Genomic DNA, 19730 nt, shown 5'->3' on the forward strand with positions numbered 1-19730 from the left:
CCATTAATTGTGCCATATGTAACATGGAATAAAAATTGGCTAAAAGTCCCATAGACTTGCATCTAGCGAACAGATTCTCATGGAGATTTGGTGGTGAGTTTTTATCACTTAGACAACTTAGAACTTGCAAGCAACAACAGCACAATTTGCTAAAAACGACTCCGAATACCTTAGGAACCACATAGCAATGTCTGGCAATCACCCATAACACTCTTCCGTAATGAAGACATCTTCTGCATGGGTGATTTTCATTAGAAGTTTCTTAGTAAACAGATAATCCCTGTTTAGGTTGGATTGTTTGCAAGGAACTTTCAGCACTTACAGCATAAGTTTATCTCACCCTTTGGTATAGAAGGTTTCCTAAGAAGTTGCCCAAGTGTTAGTCACTGGTGTTGTTGTGATAGCAAATAATAAGCAATAGTTTTATGCCACTAAACTAAAATACAGATTCATGAATAACCTTTTCCATTTGTTTGTGTGAGCTGTGGGACATGTTTGAGTATACTTGTGTGTATCATGGTGATTTCAGGTTTGTTTGACCTTTGCTTTGCTTTTGAAACAGATTTCCTACCATGGCAGTGAGGAAGGGGGGGAGAGTGAAGACTCGGAAGGTGAAAACCAAGAGTTGGCACAGATTGACAGAGGTGTGTGTATTTGTTTTTTGTTTGTTTGTTTTTTTGCTACATGTGTATACCTATAGCATACAGGGCTTCAACAACTAATTGATGAAATCAATGATAATACATAAATAAATTTGCTGTTATGTTGTTAGAAGCAAGCTTTTCAGTTTTGCTAAATAGTGCCTTGAAAGCAAAGTTGAAGTATTGTCATTATTACCATTCAAATAATTAAAAAACAAAACATAAAATGTGTGTTTTTTTTTTTTGTTTTTTTTTAAATGAAACAAAATTAAAACCCTCTATGCAATGCAACTATGCTGTTTTTTATATCTACAGTAGTGGGATTACTTAAATGAAGTTTACACATGTGGCATTAGACGTAATAGGAAAAGTAATATGATTAAATTAGATCATCACAATGATCAAAGTTGGAAATATGTGTGTTCCTGCAGAATATTCTGTGCTTTCATAAATTTGTTTCTGCTGCTTTCAAATGACTTGATCTTGAAATCCGATTTTAACCTTTTTGTACACAATGCATAACATACATTTCACTGATAAATGACTGATTAAAAACTGATAAAATTCACAAATTTAAAGTAGTTATTAGTTGAAACCCTAATAGTCAGTCACATACAGGTCCTTCTAGGTTACAACCTCAAAACCATAAACTTTATCAGGAATCTAAAATCTACACCACATACGCACTTTAATCATACTTTGCTTGTACTTTCTGTACTTCCTGCCATAACTGTAGCTAGAGAAATGAGAAATGGTTTGGTCTGATATAATATGGTGTGAGGTCGTTTCCCCTAAAGGCCTGTCAAATCATTTTCAGTGAGACATGGCAAGTTGCAACAGCGATCATTAGTGATACAACACAGTCGGGCAGAGTTGAAGTTTATGCAAATGAGTGAGCACTGACTCAATATGGCGACTACCAGTAGGAATGAAAACAGTGATCCGTCTCATGAAGTCCAGTAGGAATGCTGACTTGGCAATCTTGTCTTCATCGGTAGGGCTGCATGATAAATCAAAATAAGAACCAAAATTGCAATATGGCTTAGTGTGATTATCAAATGGCAAAGGCTGTGATTTTATTAAATAAACATGTATGTATCAGTGTGAAGTGTAGCACTGTGTTCTTACACATGAACATCTTATTATCCGCCTGTGTTTGCAGTTTCTCAGAGCAAACTCCATCTCTGCATTTACTCTGAGTTTGCATCGCTTTAACATTCATTTGGGAAACACCATGTGTCAAGCATCTTCCTAAATTAGTAATGAGAAGCGCTTATCATCAAAAGACAAGCTTTAGGGGCTACCTGCGGTTTTCCATCAAAATAAAAGTTTGATGGTTCAACGTTTAAAAAAAAAAAAAAAACCCATTAAGACAGCTATAAATAATAGTGTTGTAAGTTTACAGTTGTAATGTAAAATAAAATGATTATTATATTATTTTTCTTAAATACTTTTTTTTTTTAAATGTACAGTGAAATATTACAATAGTAATATTTCTTATTTTGCTTTTTTTTAGGATTTATATTTACTACCAACACTTTTACTACTACTACTACTACTACTACTACTACTATTTTATAGTCATATTGATACATAATCACAAAGTTTTTTGGCCAAACTGTGCAGCACTTACAAACATGCTCAGTTATTCTGAATTTTTTTTTTTTTTAATCAGTTTAATTTGCAATCAATTTTTATCAGAAAATTCGCAAACTTCTCAAAACCCAAGACACGTAAATCCAAGATACTCCATGGGATTGTCCATGTATCAAATATATTTTAAGTTTCTTTTTAAAAAAGTTCCGCTGAATGACAACCTTCTGCTATATTTCGCCCCTCTTCAGAGCGCCGGCGGAATTGCGCCTTGACCCCTCTAGCCACAAGTCAGCAACACAACCAGGGCATTCTTTCTCCCGCTCATTTACGCCGCCTCCGTTTACTCCTGGACCCTACCCTGGACCGCCACAGCTCCGAAGAGGAGCTGGAGCGCATCTCAGGAGCCACAGGGGCCGAGGGGGGCCGGAAGTGGCACAGACATGGAGACATGAGCAGCGCCTCTAGTGACGAGGAGGTGAAGGACCTGTGTGGGCCAAATGAACCGTCGGCCGGGGCTCGCTTGAGCGCCACCTCTCCCAGCCCTGTTCTCTTCAGCTCTTCCCCTCCTCGAGCTCTCAAGCCTTCCCACACGCCAACCCGCCTCCCTGTTAGGCCCATCATTCTCAGCCACTTTGAACAACCATCCATGCCTTACTGGCGGCACCGGCCCACTTACACAGGAGAACCTGGTCGCCCCAGCCTAGACCTGGAGAAAATGCAGCAGGTAAGAGACACTCATTTATGCTGATGTCCTCCCTTTCTTAGCCAGAAAGAACTTGGGTGGTTTTGCAAGGGAGGACATGCTTCCCACAGGTTTGAAATATACTTGCGGTGGTAGCCGGGCGAAAAATCCTCCTATTTCCCACGGCAAAAATATGGTCTACTACATGTGAGAAAACAAATAACGTGTGATTTTTTTTTTTTTTTTTAAACAGTATTTTTATTTATTAAAATTAATTTTAATTACATAACATATTGCATTTAATTACATACTAATATTATGCATTATTATGCATTTGTAAATTATGCAAAATTACAGCATTTAAATGGTTTACATTTTCCTATGTTCTCCTTGTTGTCATATAGTGTCTCTCTCAGTGAATGGGACACAGATTTTACTAGTAAAATTTATAAAATGAATAATATATGTGTCAAATAATGTTCTTAGTGTTTTCTTCTTGTGGGGGAGACTACAATAATTTACTATGAATTAAATGGAAATCAAATTAAATACAATTTATTGTGTAACCAAAATGCCAATAATGCCCAAAAGAAAAAGAAAAAACTTAGCGTGTGACTTTAAGTTATAAACAAGCCCAAAATACACAGGTACTCTTATTTTGAAATGTCTGCACTATTGCGGGCTGATCCTTCAGATTCTTACATTCATCTAAAACATATTATATAAAGGCCATAAAGTAGACATTGTAATTCATCAACTGAGTTCATTAGCAATCGCTTGGCATAAATCTGCGCTTTTCATTGATTGAGAATCACTTTGAAGCAGTCTGAAGCGCTGTCGCGTGAGCTTGTAGAACGCGCAACAGCACCCCCTTGTGACTTTGCAAAATGCAGCGCCCGTTTGAATGTTAGTGGGAGTAAACAGTTCTGACGCACACATAACGAGCAGGTACGAAACGACTAGTTAATCAATAGCGGATGGTTTCATTATCTTGCGCGGATATAAAAGTATAAGAGGATAAAAATAATAAATGCAAAAATGTGTTTCCGAATATACTTGGGCGGCCGTTATTATATGTGGGCGGCCCGCCCAAGTAAAGTCTATGTGTGGGAAGCACTGAGCATCTTTTGTTGGTCCTTGAACAACATATCCTATCCAACAATCGTAGTCTTAACCCTTACAATCAGAGGGAAATATGATAGGTCGATAATTAAGAATGTAGAAGAAACCCTTCTGTCTAATTGATTGATATAGGGCTGTTGTTCCATGACCAACTAGTATATACATATACAGAAAGCATTTTTGGCAAAATCAGTCACCAAGAACTTGCTTTTTCCAAATAGTTTGTAATAGTTAATAGCTAAAAGTTCCTGATATGACATGAAAACCCCATATTTCAGTACTGGCCATTAATATTGATAAGTTTTGAAAAACACAAATTGATGTGGGAAAAATTTGTAGAGAGGAAAGCATGGGGATGCAAACGGTGTCAAATTCACCTAACATGCTTTGTGTAAACGGATGAACTATAATATATGTGGGGACAAAGTAAAAAAAATATGGGGGAACTTTGATTTATCAATCATGGTACAAAAGTGTGAATGTGAAGAGTGACAGACACAGATCAAAAGTATAATTTACTTGTTTTTGGTTAAATCCGGGACATGGATTTAATCAGTTGCACCACTGTATCACTGTATCAATGCAGTCTTTTAAGTAGAGTACTTACTTTTTTGGGCCACTGTATAAATATATTTTGAAACTTAAATCACACTTAAAAAATGCATGAATATCATTGCATTAGAAACAAAGTATTAGATCAAGTGTGAGCTCACTTATCAAACAAAACATTCACAAAAGGTAGGGTTTTAAATGATAAAACAATGGATATTGTTCAATTCAAAGTATTTGGAAACTTTCTGGTTCTCAAAAAGTATGGGAAACTGTGGTTACTTTGCTAGGACACCTGTATAAACTTGAGGGGAACTGAACTGACTTTATATAGCCACCAAAAAACCTTAGTCTGAAGTTTTAATAAAGACTCTTTCTGGTATAGAATCTCTTCAGTGTACTGTTTCAGATCAAGAGTAACTGAATTTGAAAACAATGCAAGACAAATGCACACAACTATACTTACTCAGACAACTCCATGTGCTCCAGGGCTTTGTGCCCGCCACCTCCAGAGAGAAAGAGAGGATGACAGATGTCAGCCCCCCTCCCTCACTCTAAACAAAAGCCCGATTGAGTGAATCTGTGAGTGAATGAAATGGCAAAGTGGGAAATGTTAACCTAGTTGTTTTGTCTTCAGGTGTTCAAATATACAGGCCAGATTGTGCCAGATTAAAAAAAAAAAAGGATATGTGGAGACGGAAAGAGCAAAAAGACGAGAACAGCAGAGAAAAGAGGGACCATATGACTCTTGGAGTGCACTGTGTGTGTGCTTGGTCAAGTGGAATGGGAGGTGTTGATGGAAAAACAATATGCTAAAAGCTTATTTGGTAGCACAACTCTTTTAAAGTGCCCCTAGAATGCTATTTTAAAGGTTCCTAATTTTATTTTAGAGATCTCCTACAACAGGTTTACATGCATCCAAGATCAAAAAACACTTTAATTTTCTCATAATGTACATTGAACATTAGCTAATTTCTATAGGAGTCTGAAAATGGTTTGTTCGATTCAGTCTCTCTAAACTCCTCCTTTCCGTGAGCCTACTCTGCTCTGATTGGTCAGACGGCCTAGTGTGTTGTGATTGGTCTACCGCTTACTCCGCGTGTCATAAAAGAAACGCCTGTTACCATATCTGAATTTCTACTTTATAAACAGTGATACGAAAAGGGATGATGCCATCAGTTTTTATCAATATCAATTCCAGTGCAAGTCCTTTTGAAGTGCATGAAAAGTAGATGCGCAGCACTGAAAATAGCGTCTTCTCGGCATGTAGGCAACATGAACTAAACTCTTCCAGGTCTCAGCTACATCTACACTGCTTCAAGGGGGGTTAAAGTAGACAATGTTCGCAGGCAGCCACTGAGGACTCATTTTGGCAGTTCAGAATCGATTCTTTGTTTTAGGAGACAACTTTATTTATGTACTTTAAAACTTTGCAGACCTTTACATTCACAAATGGCTATATTATATAGGTAATGTTCGAAAAAGCACTTTAAAATCACTTCAGTTTTTATCCAAAAACATACACAAATTAAGTCATCCCTATTGCCTTCAGTACTAAACAAGAAATAATCCATATCCAGCCTCACCCTACTACGTATCACACATTTAATTATATACAACAGCTGTTATGTTAATATGTTGAGCCAAATTTGGGCGACAGTCCATGTTAGTTTTTCATTATTAATCCTTACCAACTAATCCATTTCTGCATATGCAGTTACTTATATCTCAAATGCAGGGGTCCAGCTATTGTTCAAGCGAAATGAATGGTCTGTCTGACAGATGTCTAAATGCTGCCCTCCATGGTTGAGTGAGCTTGACAAACATTATCTCCTTTTTTGGGAACTTTGAAATGAGGCCGAGCTCATTTCAAACTTCACTTGGGCTTTAACCATGGCTGCCTTCCAGTCACGCAGATCTGGACAAATTTGACAATTCCTGGGTTGTTTTTTTTTTTACTGGGAGTTTCCCTTGTAGAACAAAGAGACTGCTTGAAATGTACATTAATCTGTCATTGCCTATAGGTTTTTTGCCATAAATTTATTATAACATACTAACTTTGAAGAGGTTGTTTTTACTGTAACGAAAAACCCTGTCCTTAATGTTTTTTAATTCTCTCGAAGTTAAAGGGTTAACTTATTACTTTTGTCATTTATGTTGTGTTGTCATAGAGGCATGACATGTTATTTATTTATATATTGAAAAAAGAAAGATGTTTTGCAGCACGTTCATGCTTCTCTTTTTGATGCATACAAAGTGTTGAATAATGACTTAAATATAGGGATGCCCCAGTCATAATTTTTCATGGCTAATTCCAATTGTTTTCTCTGCAGGTTCTGATACCGATTGCCGATTATTGTTGTTGTTATTATTATTATTATTATTATTTTTTTTTTTTTCTTTAAGCAAATTTTTTTATTTACTCTACTACAAGCCAAACTGGCCTCAAACAAACAAACAAAAAATATCTGTAGCCATTTGAAATTACAGGCAACCACTGCATCACAATCCAAACAAAGATGCTACACATGTATTTGATTTAAACTAGATCATTTTAAGATTTAAAGCAAATACAGAATGGTCTGACTTTAGCTTTGTGAAATTGCTACATAAAACATACCTACACAAAACAAAAACGGCAGACGGACTGAATGAAAATGCAAACTCGGTCTGTGATGGCAGGTGACGCTTATGAAACGGCAGCAATTTCGTTTCCTTGGGTTAGGTTTAGGATTGTATTGTATATGGTGGTAAGAGGAAAAGAAAATGCCATCGAAACCTTTCTGAAGACCGTAAGTTCCCTTCAGAGATACATTCATTTAAACCCCCACCCCTTAGTCAGTATTTGTATTTTTCTTCCTATATTTTGAGCAGTCAGTATATTTGCTCTGCAAGTGCATCTGTGTTCTCCTCTCCTGTTTGCTTCTGTATTCAGTGTTTCCAGTCTCTGGCCTGCCTTTACAGACTTCATAATATTTCCACAAATTACATTTTGGGAAATGATTGCAATGCAGTTTGTGTGCTAGTCTGGAACAGAGATCGGCCAAAAAAAAAAAAAAAAAAAACTTGTTTGGAGCAAAAACCGTCCGGTTCTGGATCATTGGCTGGTTGACCAGTGCATGTCTTGGAATATGGTGCATAGTCATTTGGATTTACCCCCCCCCCCACCCCCCACACGCACGCACACACACACACACACACAATAAAAAGAAAATGAAAAAAAAGAGAGAGAAAAATCACATGGTTTGAAATGAGTGCAGAATTTTCATTTTGGGCAAAGCATTCCTATCAGTTTTTTAAAACCTAAAATAAATGTAATCTTTGAGGAGCACTGATTGTTTTTAATGTAATGAACAGTTTATACTCTGTCCTGTAAAGAAACAGAGTTAACCTCTGATTTTGAGTCTCCCTGCCTCAGTTTAGCACTAACAGTAGAGTTCTGGGTAAGGAAAACAAACAGAGTTCCATGGTTGTCCTGAAAGGGCAGCCCACAGGATGTTTTGCTTTGTTACATAAAGACTCCTTAGTTTTGGTAGCCACAGTGGACCAGAGCTTCCAGGGATCTTCCAAAACAGCTCAAGGGCAAAAAAGCAGTAAATGTTTATACTGACAATATGGAAACTTGTTTCCTCAGTGTGTGCTGTTGTGTGGAGTTTGGCTTTGCATAGACAACATGTGAGGCTTATGGAAGGTTTATGTCATTCCTTTTAACCATATTTTCTCCTTTCTGCTCTTTGCTTCAGAAAATGCTTCTAAAAAAGAACTGTGGAGGGAAAACAAGGACTATCAAGATTCGGGTGAGTGTGTCAAAATAATAAATGATTTTTTTTTTTCTTTTTTTTTCATACAGTGGCCCCAAAAAAGTATTTAGACACTTAAACCACACTTAAATATGTATGAGTGTCATTGCATTAGGTAACAAAATATCAACCAAAGTGTCATTTGTTTTAAAGAAATGGTACAAGCACACTTTTCAAGAATAACATTTCACAAAAAGAATTATAAAACAGATATGCAATTAAAAAAAAGTGTTTTAACACTATCTGGGTCTCAAATCTTGAAGAATATGTTAACGGTCTCCCTGCCATTGATGGAATTTTTTTTCCGGTGATCCATGTTTTCACTGTTATATGGTAGGGGGTGCTGTTATGCATCTTCTGAAAAGAATCTCCGGATCAAAACACAGGCGAAGAAGCAGAAACAAGTGATAGAGGCATTGCTTACACACATGTAAAATAACACAATCATCAAACATTCAACAGCATAGAAATCAAAACTACCTAATGTTACCGACTGAAATGTTGACCTAGAAAGAGGTACAGGACTGTGACGCTTTGGGAATGTTGATGGATTCGATCTACTTCATCTTTGTTTTGATCTTCGTTCGGAATCCCATCCAGATGTAGTCTGACAAAAGCGCCATTTTCTCAGCTTTTTTTTTTTTGTTTATGAAACTTACACATATTCAAGGGTTGATTTTGAAAAACGTAATGCATAAAGCTAGAATAATTGTTTGTTTGTTTGTTTGTTAAATGCATAGACTCTGTTCTTGATCTATTGCATGATCAGATATTCATACAACAAAATGTTCGGGGGCAATGGAAAATTAATAAAAATGATCAAAAATGTTGCCGCTGGCTAGCAAATGTTAAAAAAAAAAAAAAAAAAAAACTCTGGCATGGAAAGAGTTAATATAGTTAATGTGTTGAACTACTCTACTCATACATCTAGAAAATAAAATGGTTTGATATTTTTGTTTTCTAATGCAATGACATTCAACCTTAATGATCTAAATACTTTATGTGGTCATTGTTTACACAATTTGTTTGCAAGCTGAAGGGGATTGTGGCATTTTTCAAAGAGTTAATTTTCTGCAGAAAGTAAATTATTTAGAAATGTTTTTGTAATTCTGGTCTTGGATCAGGTCTATGTGGTCAATACAGTAGCATGAATTCTTTGAATGAGAGTGGTTGGATTGCTTTATAAAACCCTGACCTGTGAGCATGCCTCGTTTCGGCGGTCCGCTGGAGCCTGGCCAAAGCGCACCCGCTGACCCTCATAGCAATGGCCGTGGACCCCGGGTGTTTCTTTGGCACTCATCGCACTGGTCCAGAAGGCCCGAGCTGAATGATGCCAGTGTGTGATGTCATTATGAGCTCGGCACCTTTTGGACTGCAGAACAGTGACTCCTGCTTGCCACCTCCGTTCATGCATGGCACAGGAACTAGAACACTCATGGGAAACCCTGGCTGCAGACCAGGCTGCTGGAGTCAGAGAAATGAATTAGAAACAAAATCTGTCTTATCTCTCAGGGGCCCCTTACCAATAATAATAATAATAATAATAATAATAATACCGCTGTATTCTCTGAAATACCAGAAAAATCTTGGTTTATGGAATGGTTTATTGAACCTTTTTAGACATAAAAAAAAAAAAAAAAACTGAAGGAAAAGAAAAGTTTGCGCATATGTTTTTTTTAATTGAGTATCATATTCGATACATCAGGACTTTATGGCTCACATGAAAAAATATTATGGTATTTTTTATTTTTTATTTTTTTTCAGAGGCCCACCTTAGCAAATATGCAATATGGTGCAGTTGCTTATATTTATATGGCCAAAAAGTGGCCATGAAATTCTGATAGCTTGTAATGTAAATCATACAATGTCTATAAATATCAGCTGTAACTCTATATCTCCCAATAATATGTCTTAGTAAGATGATATATAAATGCTTTATGATGAAAGCTATGTGGTTTTAATTATGGGGCAAAACATATAATGCAATGTATTACAATTGAGAGATGTACAAATAAACATTCCTCAAAAGCATTTTGCATCATATTTGATACTTATATTTTAAAATTTCTAAAAAAAAAAAAAAAAAAAAAATGATGTATGGATAATCAAGTAAACCTAAGTTGCTTCAGTCAGTATGTTTTTATCTTGAAATATTACTAACAATATAAGTTATTCTTATATTTACCTAATACAAATCAGTAATGATTACACATCAAAAAATATATATATATATATATAAAAGGTTTTTTAAATTATACTAAAAGGCTTTTAACTTGATAAAGTATAAACTATCAATCAGATGACAGAAGGCATGTAGTAGACTGTGTACAACAGGTTTTAAGAAAACTTTTGATCCTATTGATTATTAAGAGGCCTTTGAAATTTGTGTAACAAATAGGCTTTTGCATTAGAAGAATTAATGCAAAATCAGCTCCTAATTCAGAGTTGGGTCTGACCAAGCACAAAAAGAACTACGAGTGACGTAAGTATGCACGTTGATTGGCCCGCCATTTTATAAAACACAATGTTTACATATACTTACTCCATGAGCTAACTTAACAAACATGAAAAACAGCAATAGATGGACCGACTCTGAAGTCCAGGCACTTCTCAACCCTTATGCTAAAGAGTTGTTGACGTTGTTGAATGCTGCGCTTAAATGATGTCGCTGTTGGTCGGCTTACGTCACTTAGTTCAGAGTTCCTACTGGCGGTGTGAATGCAACCAGGAAAATGGCCCTAGGGGAACATATAGTTCTCAGGGGACCGCCCTTGTGACTAGTTCCAATAACTGAGTTCCTATAACTACCCGGTGCAAAAGCCCCTAGTGTTACTACTGTGGTGCCTTGGAATTCTTTTGGTCTGAGCTAGTAGGCCACCACCTAGAAGGCCCTAGCAACCGCATAGAAATTCACTCATAAAAAAACACTCTGAACACCTTCAGTGTCCAAAATATATCAAGTCTCCAGATTTTGCAGTGCTAAAATGTTTTTTTTTTTTTTTTTTTAAATGCAGTTTACCTCATGTAGACTATTCTATTTGCAAAATAATTGTTGCATAATAGTCTTTCTATCCAATGAACATCAAGAAACCTCCATTTCATCTGCAGGAGATTGGATGACCATTTTATTAGATTAATGGAAAGAGGTGAGGAGAGGAGCAAGGGATGAAAAAGGAGAGGGAGAAGGAAGTGTGTGTGTGTGTGTGTGTGTGTGTGTGTGTGTGTGTGTGTGTGTGTGTGTGTGTGTGTGTGTGTGTGTGTGTGTGTGTGTGTGTGTGTGTGTGTGTGTGTGTGTGTGTGTGTGTGTGTGTGTGTGTGTGTGTGTGTGTGTGTGTGTGTGTGTGTGTGTGTTAGGATGAAGTCATTTTCCATTTATAGAGTGCCGGCTGTTGCAGGATCTACAGTCAGAGAGAAAGATGTTCTTCGTTTCACTCCTCCGCCTTGTTGTTGTTTTCAACTTCCTTTCACTCTTCCCACTCTCTCTCTCTTTTGCTTTCCCACTCTCTTTTCCTTTGCCTTTTGTCCTTGATTGTTGACTCATATTTTATTGTCATATTATATATATATTTAAAAAAAAAAAAAAAAAAACATTTTACACCAGTGGTATGTGGTGGACTTCTGAATCATTTTAAGTGTTTTAGTCCAGTCTAAGGTTATTTTAGCTTTTAAGCAATGTTACATCTTAAAGGGATAGTTCACCCAAAAAATTTAAATTATCCCATGATTTACTCAAATTCAAGCCATCCTAGCTATATATGAGTATCTTCCTTCAGATGAACACAATCAGAGTTATATTTAAAAATATCCTTGCTCCTTCAAGCTTTATAATGGTAGTGAATGGCACTCACGATTTTGAAGTCCCAAAAAGTGCATCCATCGATCATAAAAGTAATCCATACAGCTCCAGGGGTTTAATAAAAGCCTTCTGAAGTGAAGTGATTGGTTTCATATCCCTATTTAAAACTTTATAAACTAAAATAACTAGCTTCCAGCAGACAACCATATGCACACTGTTCAAGTATTATATAGGATATTTTTTCTTACAAAAATCCATCACTTCGCTTCGGAAAGCTTTTATTAACCCCCTGGAGCCATGTGGATATCTTTTATGATGGATGAAGCGCCATTCACTACCATTATAAAGCTTGAAAGAGACAGGATATTTTTAAATATAACTTTGATTGATTGTGTTAGTCTGAAAGAAGATGGCTTGAGGGTGAGAATCATGGGATCAATTTTGGGTGAACTATCCCTTTAACAGAGCTGACTTCTGGCATTGATGCCTTATGATCGGTAAAACCTGAGCTGAAGAGTAGTATATATATCCAAATCCTTATTATTCATGAAACAATAGGTGAGAAATATGGTTTACTACTTCTGGGGAAGTTTTTGAGTGTGAATCCAAATGACACATTACTACTTTACACTTTACTCCCCTGAGACTCCCATGAGGGAGAGAAGTTGTGAATAGCAGTGAAGTGAAACAACTGATGTAGATTACATGACAGTGCCAACATGGCAAATGTAGTATATCTGGATTGCATTCATACTACGTACATGCACAGTTGCATGGAAACGTTGCAAAGTAAGTTCCTTATCCAAAATGTAGTACCAGGGCTGCGTTTAAGTCCATTTTTATGCCCTTTACTTGCTCACTTCCCTCTGTTGTTCACTTGGATGATTTAGTTGCACAAGAAAAATGGACTTAAACAGACTTTCTCAGACAATTTCAGCTGTGGTATTGGCAACCTTACATGATACATGATATATCGCCATCTACAGGCAGGATGTATTCTCTCATACAGACAAAGAGACCAGAAAATCTGTTTTATTCATTATGTTAGTATTTTCATAGCGCTTTATACAATACAGATTGTTTCAAAGCAGCTCTACATAAGACAATACTGTCATTATTCAGCTCAATGTATATTCAGTTCAGTTCAATAACAGTGTTTATTTTGCAAAGATGGGGATATTATCCAGCTCTATTCAGTTCAAGTTTTGTTCCGATCTGTGCGGTTAAATCGATAATATTACTGAATAATAATTATCTTTTAAACCCTTAAGTAATACGTTTTAGTTTTATTTCATTTATTTTTCAGTTTGTGAAAAAGTTTTTAAATCATTTGCTTTTGTCTTGGTTTTAGAGTACAAAAATAACCCTGCTTCTCCCATTCACTCTGCCCTTCTGTCCTTCCCCAACTGCACATGTAGTGGTTGGGCCCCTCGTTTTATCTCAGAGCCCCTGTCTCTGCTGGCCACGCTCCAGGTGAAAGCTAGTGATGGAGTGGGAAGCGGCTATCTGGGGGCCTGTTAGGGAAGAGGGAAAATCATCATGGGGGTTTGAGGTCTGGGACAAGACCAGAGAGAATGAGGGCTCAGAAACACGAAAGAAATGAAACCAAAGGAGGGAGGGGGGGAAAAAAAGAAAGTGATTGGTGGATGAAACCAGAGAAGACAGTCTCATCGCCTGGATGGTCCAAACTTGTTGACAAGACAGATGTTATGGTTTGAGGGGTTAATTCGTTCCCATGTATAAGCAGTATAGTGTATAGTGTAATGTTTTAAAAGCATTCTGTGGTCGTAAAACGTACCAGGGGAAAAAAGCCTGAACTATTTGTGATAATTAGTTAATAATAATTAGTCTTCCTACAGTTGCAGGTATTTGTCAGTCTAAAGGCCTATAGGGCTCTTAAAAACATAAAATAAAGAATAGTATTTGATAGTTTGTCATTTGCTGTTAGGAATGCATGGATGAAACCAGTTTAAAATGATTAAACTCAGAACATTGCTTCCTGGAGGGAGATTCATGGAAAACAGCTGCTTGTAGAAAGTAAATGGAATCATGTATCACTCCAATGAAACCCTGAGGCCTACTCTTTTTATTTTGATGAAGTGTTGATCTGGCCCCTTGATGGATTTGAAAACCTCAAACAGAGTGGCTATTTGACAGGAAAAGAGCTTAACCTTGTGGTACATGTATATATATCTTTGTGAGTTGTGCAGTTTAAGCCGGGCTAGATTTAGATGACCATATGTGAAACATATTAACTACTTCTTTCATTCCCCGAGACAGGAACCCCTCCTTTCATTGGTTGTTTCAGGTTTTTGCTCATTTGGTTTTACTCCGGTTTTGTTTTAAAGATTGTTTTGGTCATGTAAGCCAGTGATTATACACTAGAGGAACATTTTCGACAAAGTTCAGCAGATGGATAGATTTTGACAGACAAAGATTGAAAGAAAATAGTCTTACGGGCCATTTACACGACACATTTTTCAACTAAAAACTTTTTCTGTTCATTTACACTACAATAGCATATTGGGGGCCTGAAAACACAAACTTTTGAAAACGGATTTCAAAGTGCATGATTTTGAAAACAATACCATCTTTGTCTCAGTGTAGATACAGAAACGTGAATTTGTGAAAACGGTGACGTCATGCGCACGTATGTTCAGTCTATAGGCGTGTAGTGTTTTTTGAAAAGTGACATCGCCAAGTACTGGCCTGCCATGCAGAATACAGCAGTTCTAGTTGTTTTCGAGATCCGTGTGAACGAGGATCGTTTTTATGATGTTGTCTGTACTCGAAACTTTTCCGTTTTTAGTACGACGTTGTCGTGTAAATGTACCCTTAGTTTATTTAAAGGGTTAGTTCACCCAAAAATGAAAATTCTGTCATTTATTACTCACCCTCATGTCGTTCCACACCCATAAGACCTTCGCTAATCTTCGGAACGCAAATAAAGATATTTTAGTTGAAATCCGATGGCTCCGTGAGGCCTGCATAGGGAGCAATGACACTTTCTCTCTCAAGATCCATAAAGGTACTAAAAACATATTTAAATCAGTTCATGTGAGTACAGTGGCTCAATATTAATATTATAAAGCGACGAGAATATTTTTTGAGCGCCAAAAACCGATTTCAAAACATTGATTCATTTGTGCTCCGAATCTTCCTGAAGCAGTGTATCGAATCATGATTCCGATCACGTCAAACTGCCAACGACTGAAATCACGTGACTTTGGCGGTCCGAACAGCAGATTCAATACACTGATTCATTTATGATCCGATGCTGAAGCATTGTTTTGAAATCGGCCATCACTAAATAAGTTATTTAGTTTTTTTTTTTGGTGCTCAAAATATTCTCATCGCTTTATAATATTAATATTGAACCACTGTACTCGCATGAACTGATTTAAATATGTTTTTAGTACCTTTATGGATCTTGATAGAGGAAGTGTCCATTGCTCCCTATGGAGGCCTCACGGAGCCATCGGATTTCAACTAAAATATCTTAATTTGTGTTCCGAAGATTAACAAAGGTCTTATGGGTGTGGAACGGCATGAGGGTAAGTAATAAATGACAGAATTTTCATTTTTGGGTGAACTAACCCTTTAATATTAATTTGTTCTTTGTTTACTCTTTCCTAAGTGTTTGATTAGGCGAATCTAATCTCTTTATTTTAAATGGCTTTTAAATCCCAAATATAAGTTTTTATTCAAGCTGAATAATGACTATTGCCTTCTGTAGAGCTGCTTGTAGTTGAATTGAACTTGCTTAATAATTGATTAACTTTACACAGTCATTGAAAGGGCTGAATAATAAAGATGCTTTGAAACAATCTGTATTGTATAAAGGTAACTTCACTAATAAACCAAACCCAGTTTCTTCCCACTTCATCTTTTTCTGTTTTGTTTGTGGTTCCCTCACAGAACCTGAGTGGCGGCCGTCACGCACCCCGATACTCCTACGATCCATCCATCTTCGCTTTCCGCCCTCTGAGCAACGCTCCGCCCTGCAGCCCCCTGCTTTCTGCTGAGGAACCTCCGTGTACTTGAGGGAAAGGACTGGAAATTTGCAAAGACAAAACATCACAAATTTGTGGACCAAAAATCCCCAACATAAAGACAATGTATGTTTGCATTGCCTTTTATTTTGCAGGATATTAGTGTGAACAAAGGCCCTGTGATAAGGCTTGTGGACAAAACAGGAAATATGATCAGGGCCAGAATGTATGAGAGGAATGAGGAGACGCAACCTTTCGCCTTTAGCCGTCTCATCCTCTCTATCTCTCAGGAAACCCACTTAGAACTTATTATAATGACAAGGCCATGACCACTGCGCTATCTATAAAACCATAACCAAATGGTTTGGTGGTTTCTCTGATGTGTTTAATAGGAGTGAGCAGAGATTGGTCAGCGGTTTGTAGATAACGTCTGATGATTGGGCCACGTGGTTATGTTGTGACCATTGGGTTGAAGGTAAAGTGTAAGACCTTATTTAGGTTTAAGGCATTTGGTTGTTAAGACAGCGAAATGTGATGAGAGACAATCAGTTTGATGCCAGAATGGGCCTTAATTATTAAAACCGGTTTTTAATAAAATAAAGCTTTTTGCTCTATAACCAGGGTAAACCGGAAAACTAACAATCATAATGACAGCACAGGACAGATCTTCCAAGTCATTGTTCGACTTCAGATGTTACGCAATCTGACCATAACAATGTGTCAGTAATCACAGATTATCTGATATGTATTCCAAAGTAATTAAATCTCAAATGGAGAACGGGGAAAACAAAAAAACACTATACTAGAGTCTTTCAACATCATATATTAAATGTGCGCCTTACTATGTAGCATACTCAGTACTATGTACCTAAAATATAATGACTTTTGCCATCAATATCTAGTTTTATGAATGTTTGACACTGTTTGAACACACACCAGGGATTAAATCATAGCCCTTACACACAGTTGATGTGTTCAGAATGAAATACTAGCGTACTGCAGTACACACTGTATACTGTTTACTATAAAAAATAAATAAAAAAAATAGAATGTGAAACAGGATACATTATATTTGCAATAAATGTTGCAAAAGGTATGTTGTTTATTTGGGAAGGTTTGTTTGCATTCAGTCATTAATCAAACTTTAAATGAAAGATAAAGTTGAACACAATGTACTGTGGGATATACAGTAGTATTCTCCAGAAAATATGCATACTGTGCACAGTATACAAACAACATACTGCAGAAATAGTAACATGGGTATGCTAGTATGCTATTCCGAACATAGCCTATGTGTTATTCTTCTGATGTGTAGAAAATTACAGAACTCAACATGTGATATGTGGACAACAGGAATCCTATCCATGCAGTATATTTCAGAAACTATTCTTCTGAGGATTTTGACTATGGATGTAATGTACTTAGCAGCATACTTTAATACTGAATGTAAACTGCAGTTGGAACCCGTAAGGGTCGATAAGCTAGGCCAACCGGAGGGTGATCAATAAGGACAATAATTCATAGTTGTTGCATAAGTTTCACCTAGGTGTTAAATGTATCTATGTGAAACAAATACAATATTTTTTAAATATAGCTATATGGACATACATTACAGTACATGATTGCAACGTGAAAAGTTGTCCTTTTCTGTCTTTATGCCTAAAATGAGGGGAATAAATGTTTCTTCCCAGTTTGTGTCTTGTTAATTTTCTTCAAATGCTTTTTCTTATTGCAAAGGCATGTCTGGAACTGATGTTGACCCTTTTCTGGGTTATTAAGGCCAGAACACACCAAGCCGACGCCGACGAATTAGTGGCGACGAAAACAAACTGGGGGGTTGGCTCACGTCGGCAGCGTCAGTGTCCAAAGTTGCCCTGCCACACTATGCACCAAACCGACGCTAAACAGCCGACGGCCAAGCAGCACGTCAGTTCTGCGCCTGCGTGAGATGAAATGCCTTTCCGAAACAGCAGGCGGCAGTAGCTGAGCAGCCAATCAGAATGATCAGAAGGCCCGACGGACCGACGAGCTCCAACGCCGATTCAACATTTCGAATCGGCCGAAAAAAGGCCGACGAGGACCAACTTCAGCCGACGGTGCGGAACACACTGAGAAAACTTAGTCGGCCGACCGTCAGCTTGGTGTGTTCCTGCCTTTACACCACCCTGCGCCCCTAGTGTTCCCTAGAGGAGTTGACACAATGGTTGTTATATCATAAGGTATAAATGAAAAAAGGTATAAATTCCTTTTTAATTGATTATTAAATTGTTTAATTAAGGTTTATACATGACATAGTTCAAGATAAATCTTTTCATTACTACTGGGGCTACCTCATGCAGAATCGAAGTACAACCAAAACAATGTTCTTCTGCAAAATGCATGGTTTGTGGACCAAAAAACTGCTAGAAAAGTTACATGGTGTTTAATTAGCTTTTTATCAACTTTGAGCCATCATTTGGGGGTGGATGGAGTGTAAGCAAGAGCTGTCTAAATGTTTGACTCACATTTTACTAGTGATTACATTACATAACCTTACAAAAGCCACTTTCCAATCTCACGATAGTTGTTTCTTAATGTAATAAGGTGTTTGTGTTTGTCGGGCGACAACCGAGCTTGCCAACATTGCAGGTTCCATATCCACCCTAAAGGAGCATTCTCATTCCAGCGTGGGCTGATTCCACAGGCCTAACCATGCCAGATCCCAAACAGAGAAATAAGCTGTGTGTTTGTGTACAGGGAACCAGAGAGTGACGTCAGTGCTCGACTATGATGAGGGGCTGAAGGAAATAAGCCAGGAATGAAGACATCAAGATGGGTGTGTGCAGCCTGATCAGAAGATACCCTAGAATAATACAGTTCAATCTGATGCCTATCGAATCCAGTTTCCTGTAGGATAAGCAGTATGTACACACTCAGTTTAGAGTTTGGAATGGGTTCAGTTGATTGTTCAGTTGCAAAGTAATCTAAAGCACTTGTGTTGCAAAATACTGTATGGCACTATCATGACTTGAAAGTCTAGGTTGCAAGGAAATGCACAGGGATGAACAGTAAAAGACAGTGTAGTCACAATCATTAAACATCCTTAAATATAAATGTGATAAAATTGCTTATAACATGGTCTGCCTATACATCAATATATCGTCCCCTTGGAATTATAAGGTTCTATCTGACATTTTTGTCAAATTTAAGTTATTCACATATTCTTATTCTGTGACAACTTATTTACATTATGTGATTGGTAATCTGCTCTACACCCTCTAGAACTCCAGGAATGCCTTACTGTGTTACTGCAAACATTTTTCTTATCTGTTTTGACAAAACCGATCGAAGGCTATTTATTTATTTAATCAGTGTCTATTTACACCAAGTGCAAATAGCCCGCCTTGATGGCAGAAGCTATTTACACTAACTCCGTCCACCATTGTGTGATTGAGCCAAACAAAATTATAAAAAGAAATACTGTCAAGGCAAGAGTTGCTAGCTTTTAATGCGAATGACCCGAGTTTGAATCCGCCTTTTCCCAAACGTATTATTTTCCCAAACGTATTATTT

General features: G+C 37.2%; 1 protein-coding gene across 1 annotated transcript in view; it reads left to right on the top strand.

The window, feature by feature from the left end:
* si:dkey-16j16.4 (uncharacterized) overlaps nucleotides 1–19695 on the top strand; it is a 39136-nt gene extending 19441 nt beyond the window's left edge. Inside the window, exons 3-6 of the mRNA XM_067366733.1 lie at nucleotides 563–644; nucleotides 2486–2961; nucleotides 8334–8387; nucleotides 16105–19695. Coding sequence (XP_067222834.1) covers nucleotides 563–644; nucleotides 2486–2961; nucleotides 8334–8387; nucleotides 16105–16230 — 738 coding nt within the window. The 3' untranslated portion in view covers nucleotides 16231–19695. The remainder of the gene's footprint in view (nucleotides 1–562; nucleotides 645–2485; nucleotides 2962–8333; nucleotides 8388–16104) is intronic.
* The last annotated feature ends 35 nt before the right edge of the window (nucleotides 19696–19730 follow it).

The sequence above is a fragment of the Chanodichthys erythropterus genome, chromosome 18, assembly GCF_024489055.1.
Source record: "Chanodichthys erythropterus isolate Z2021 chromosome 18, ASM2448905v1, whole genome shotgun sequence".
NCBI lineage: Eukaryota > Metazoa > Chordata > Actinopteri > Cypriniformes > Xenocyprididae > Chanodichthys > Chanodichthys erythropterus.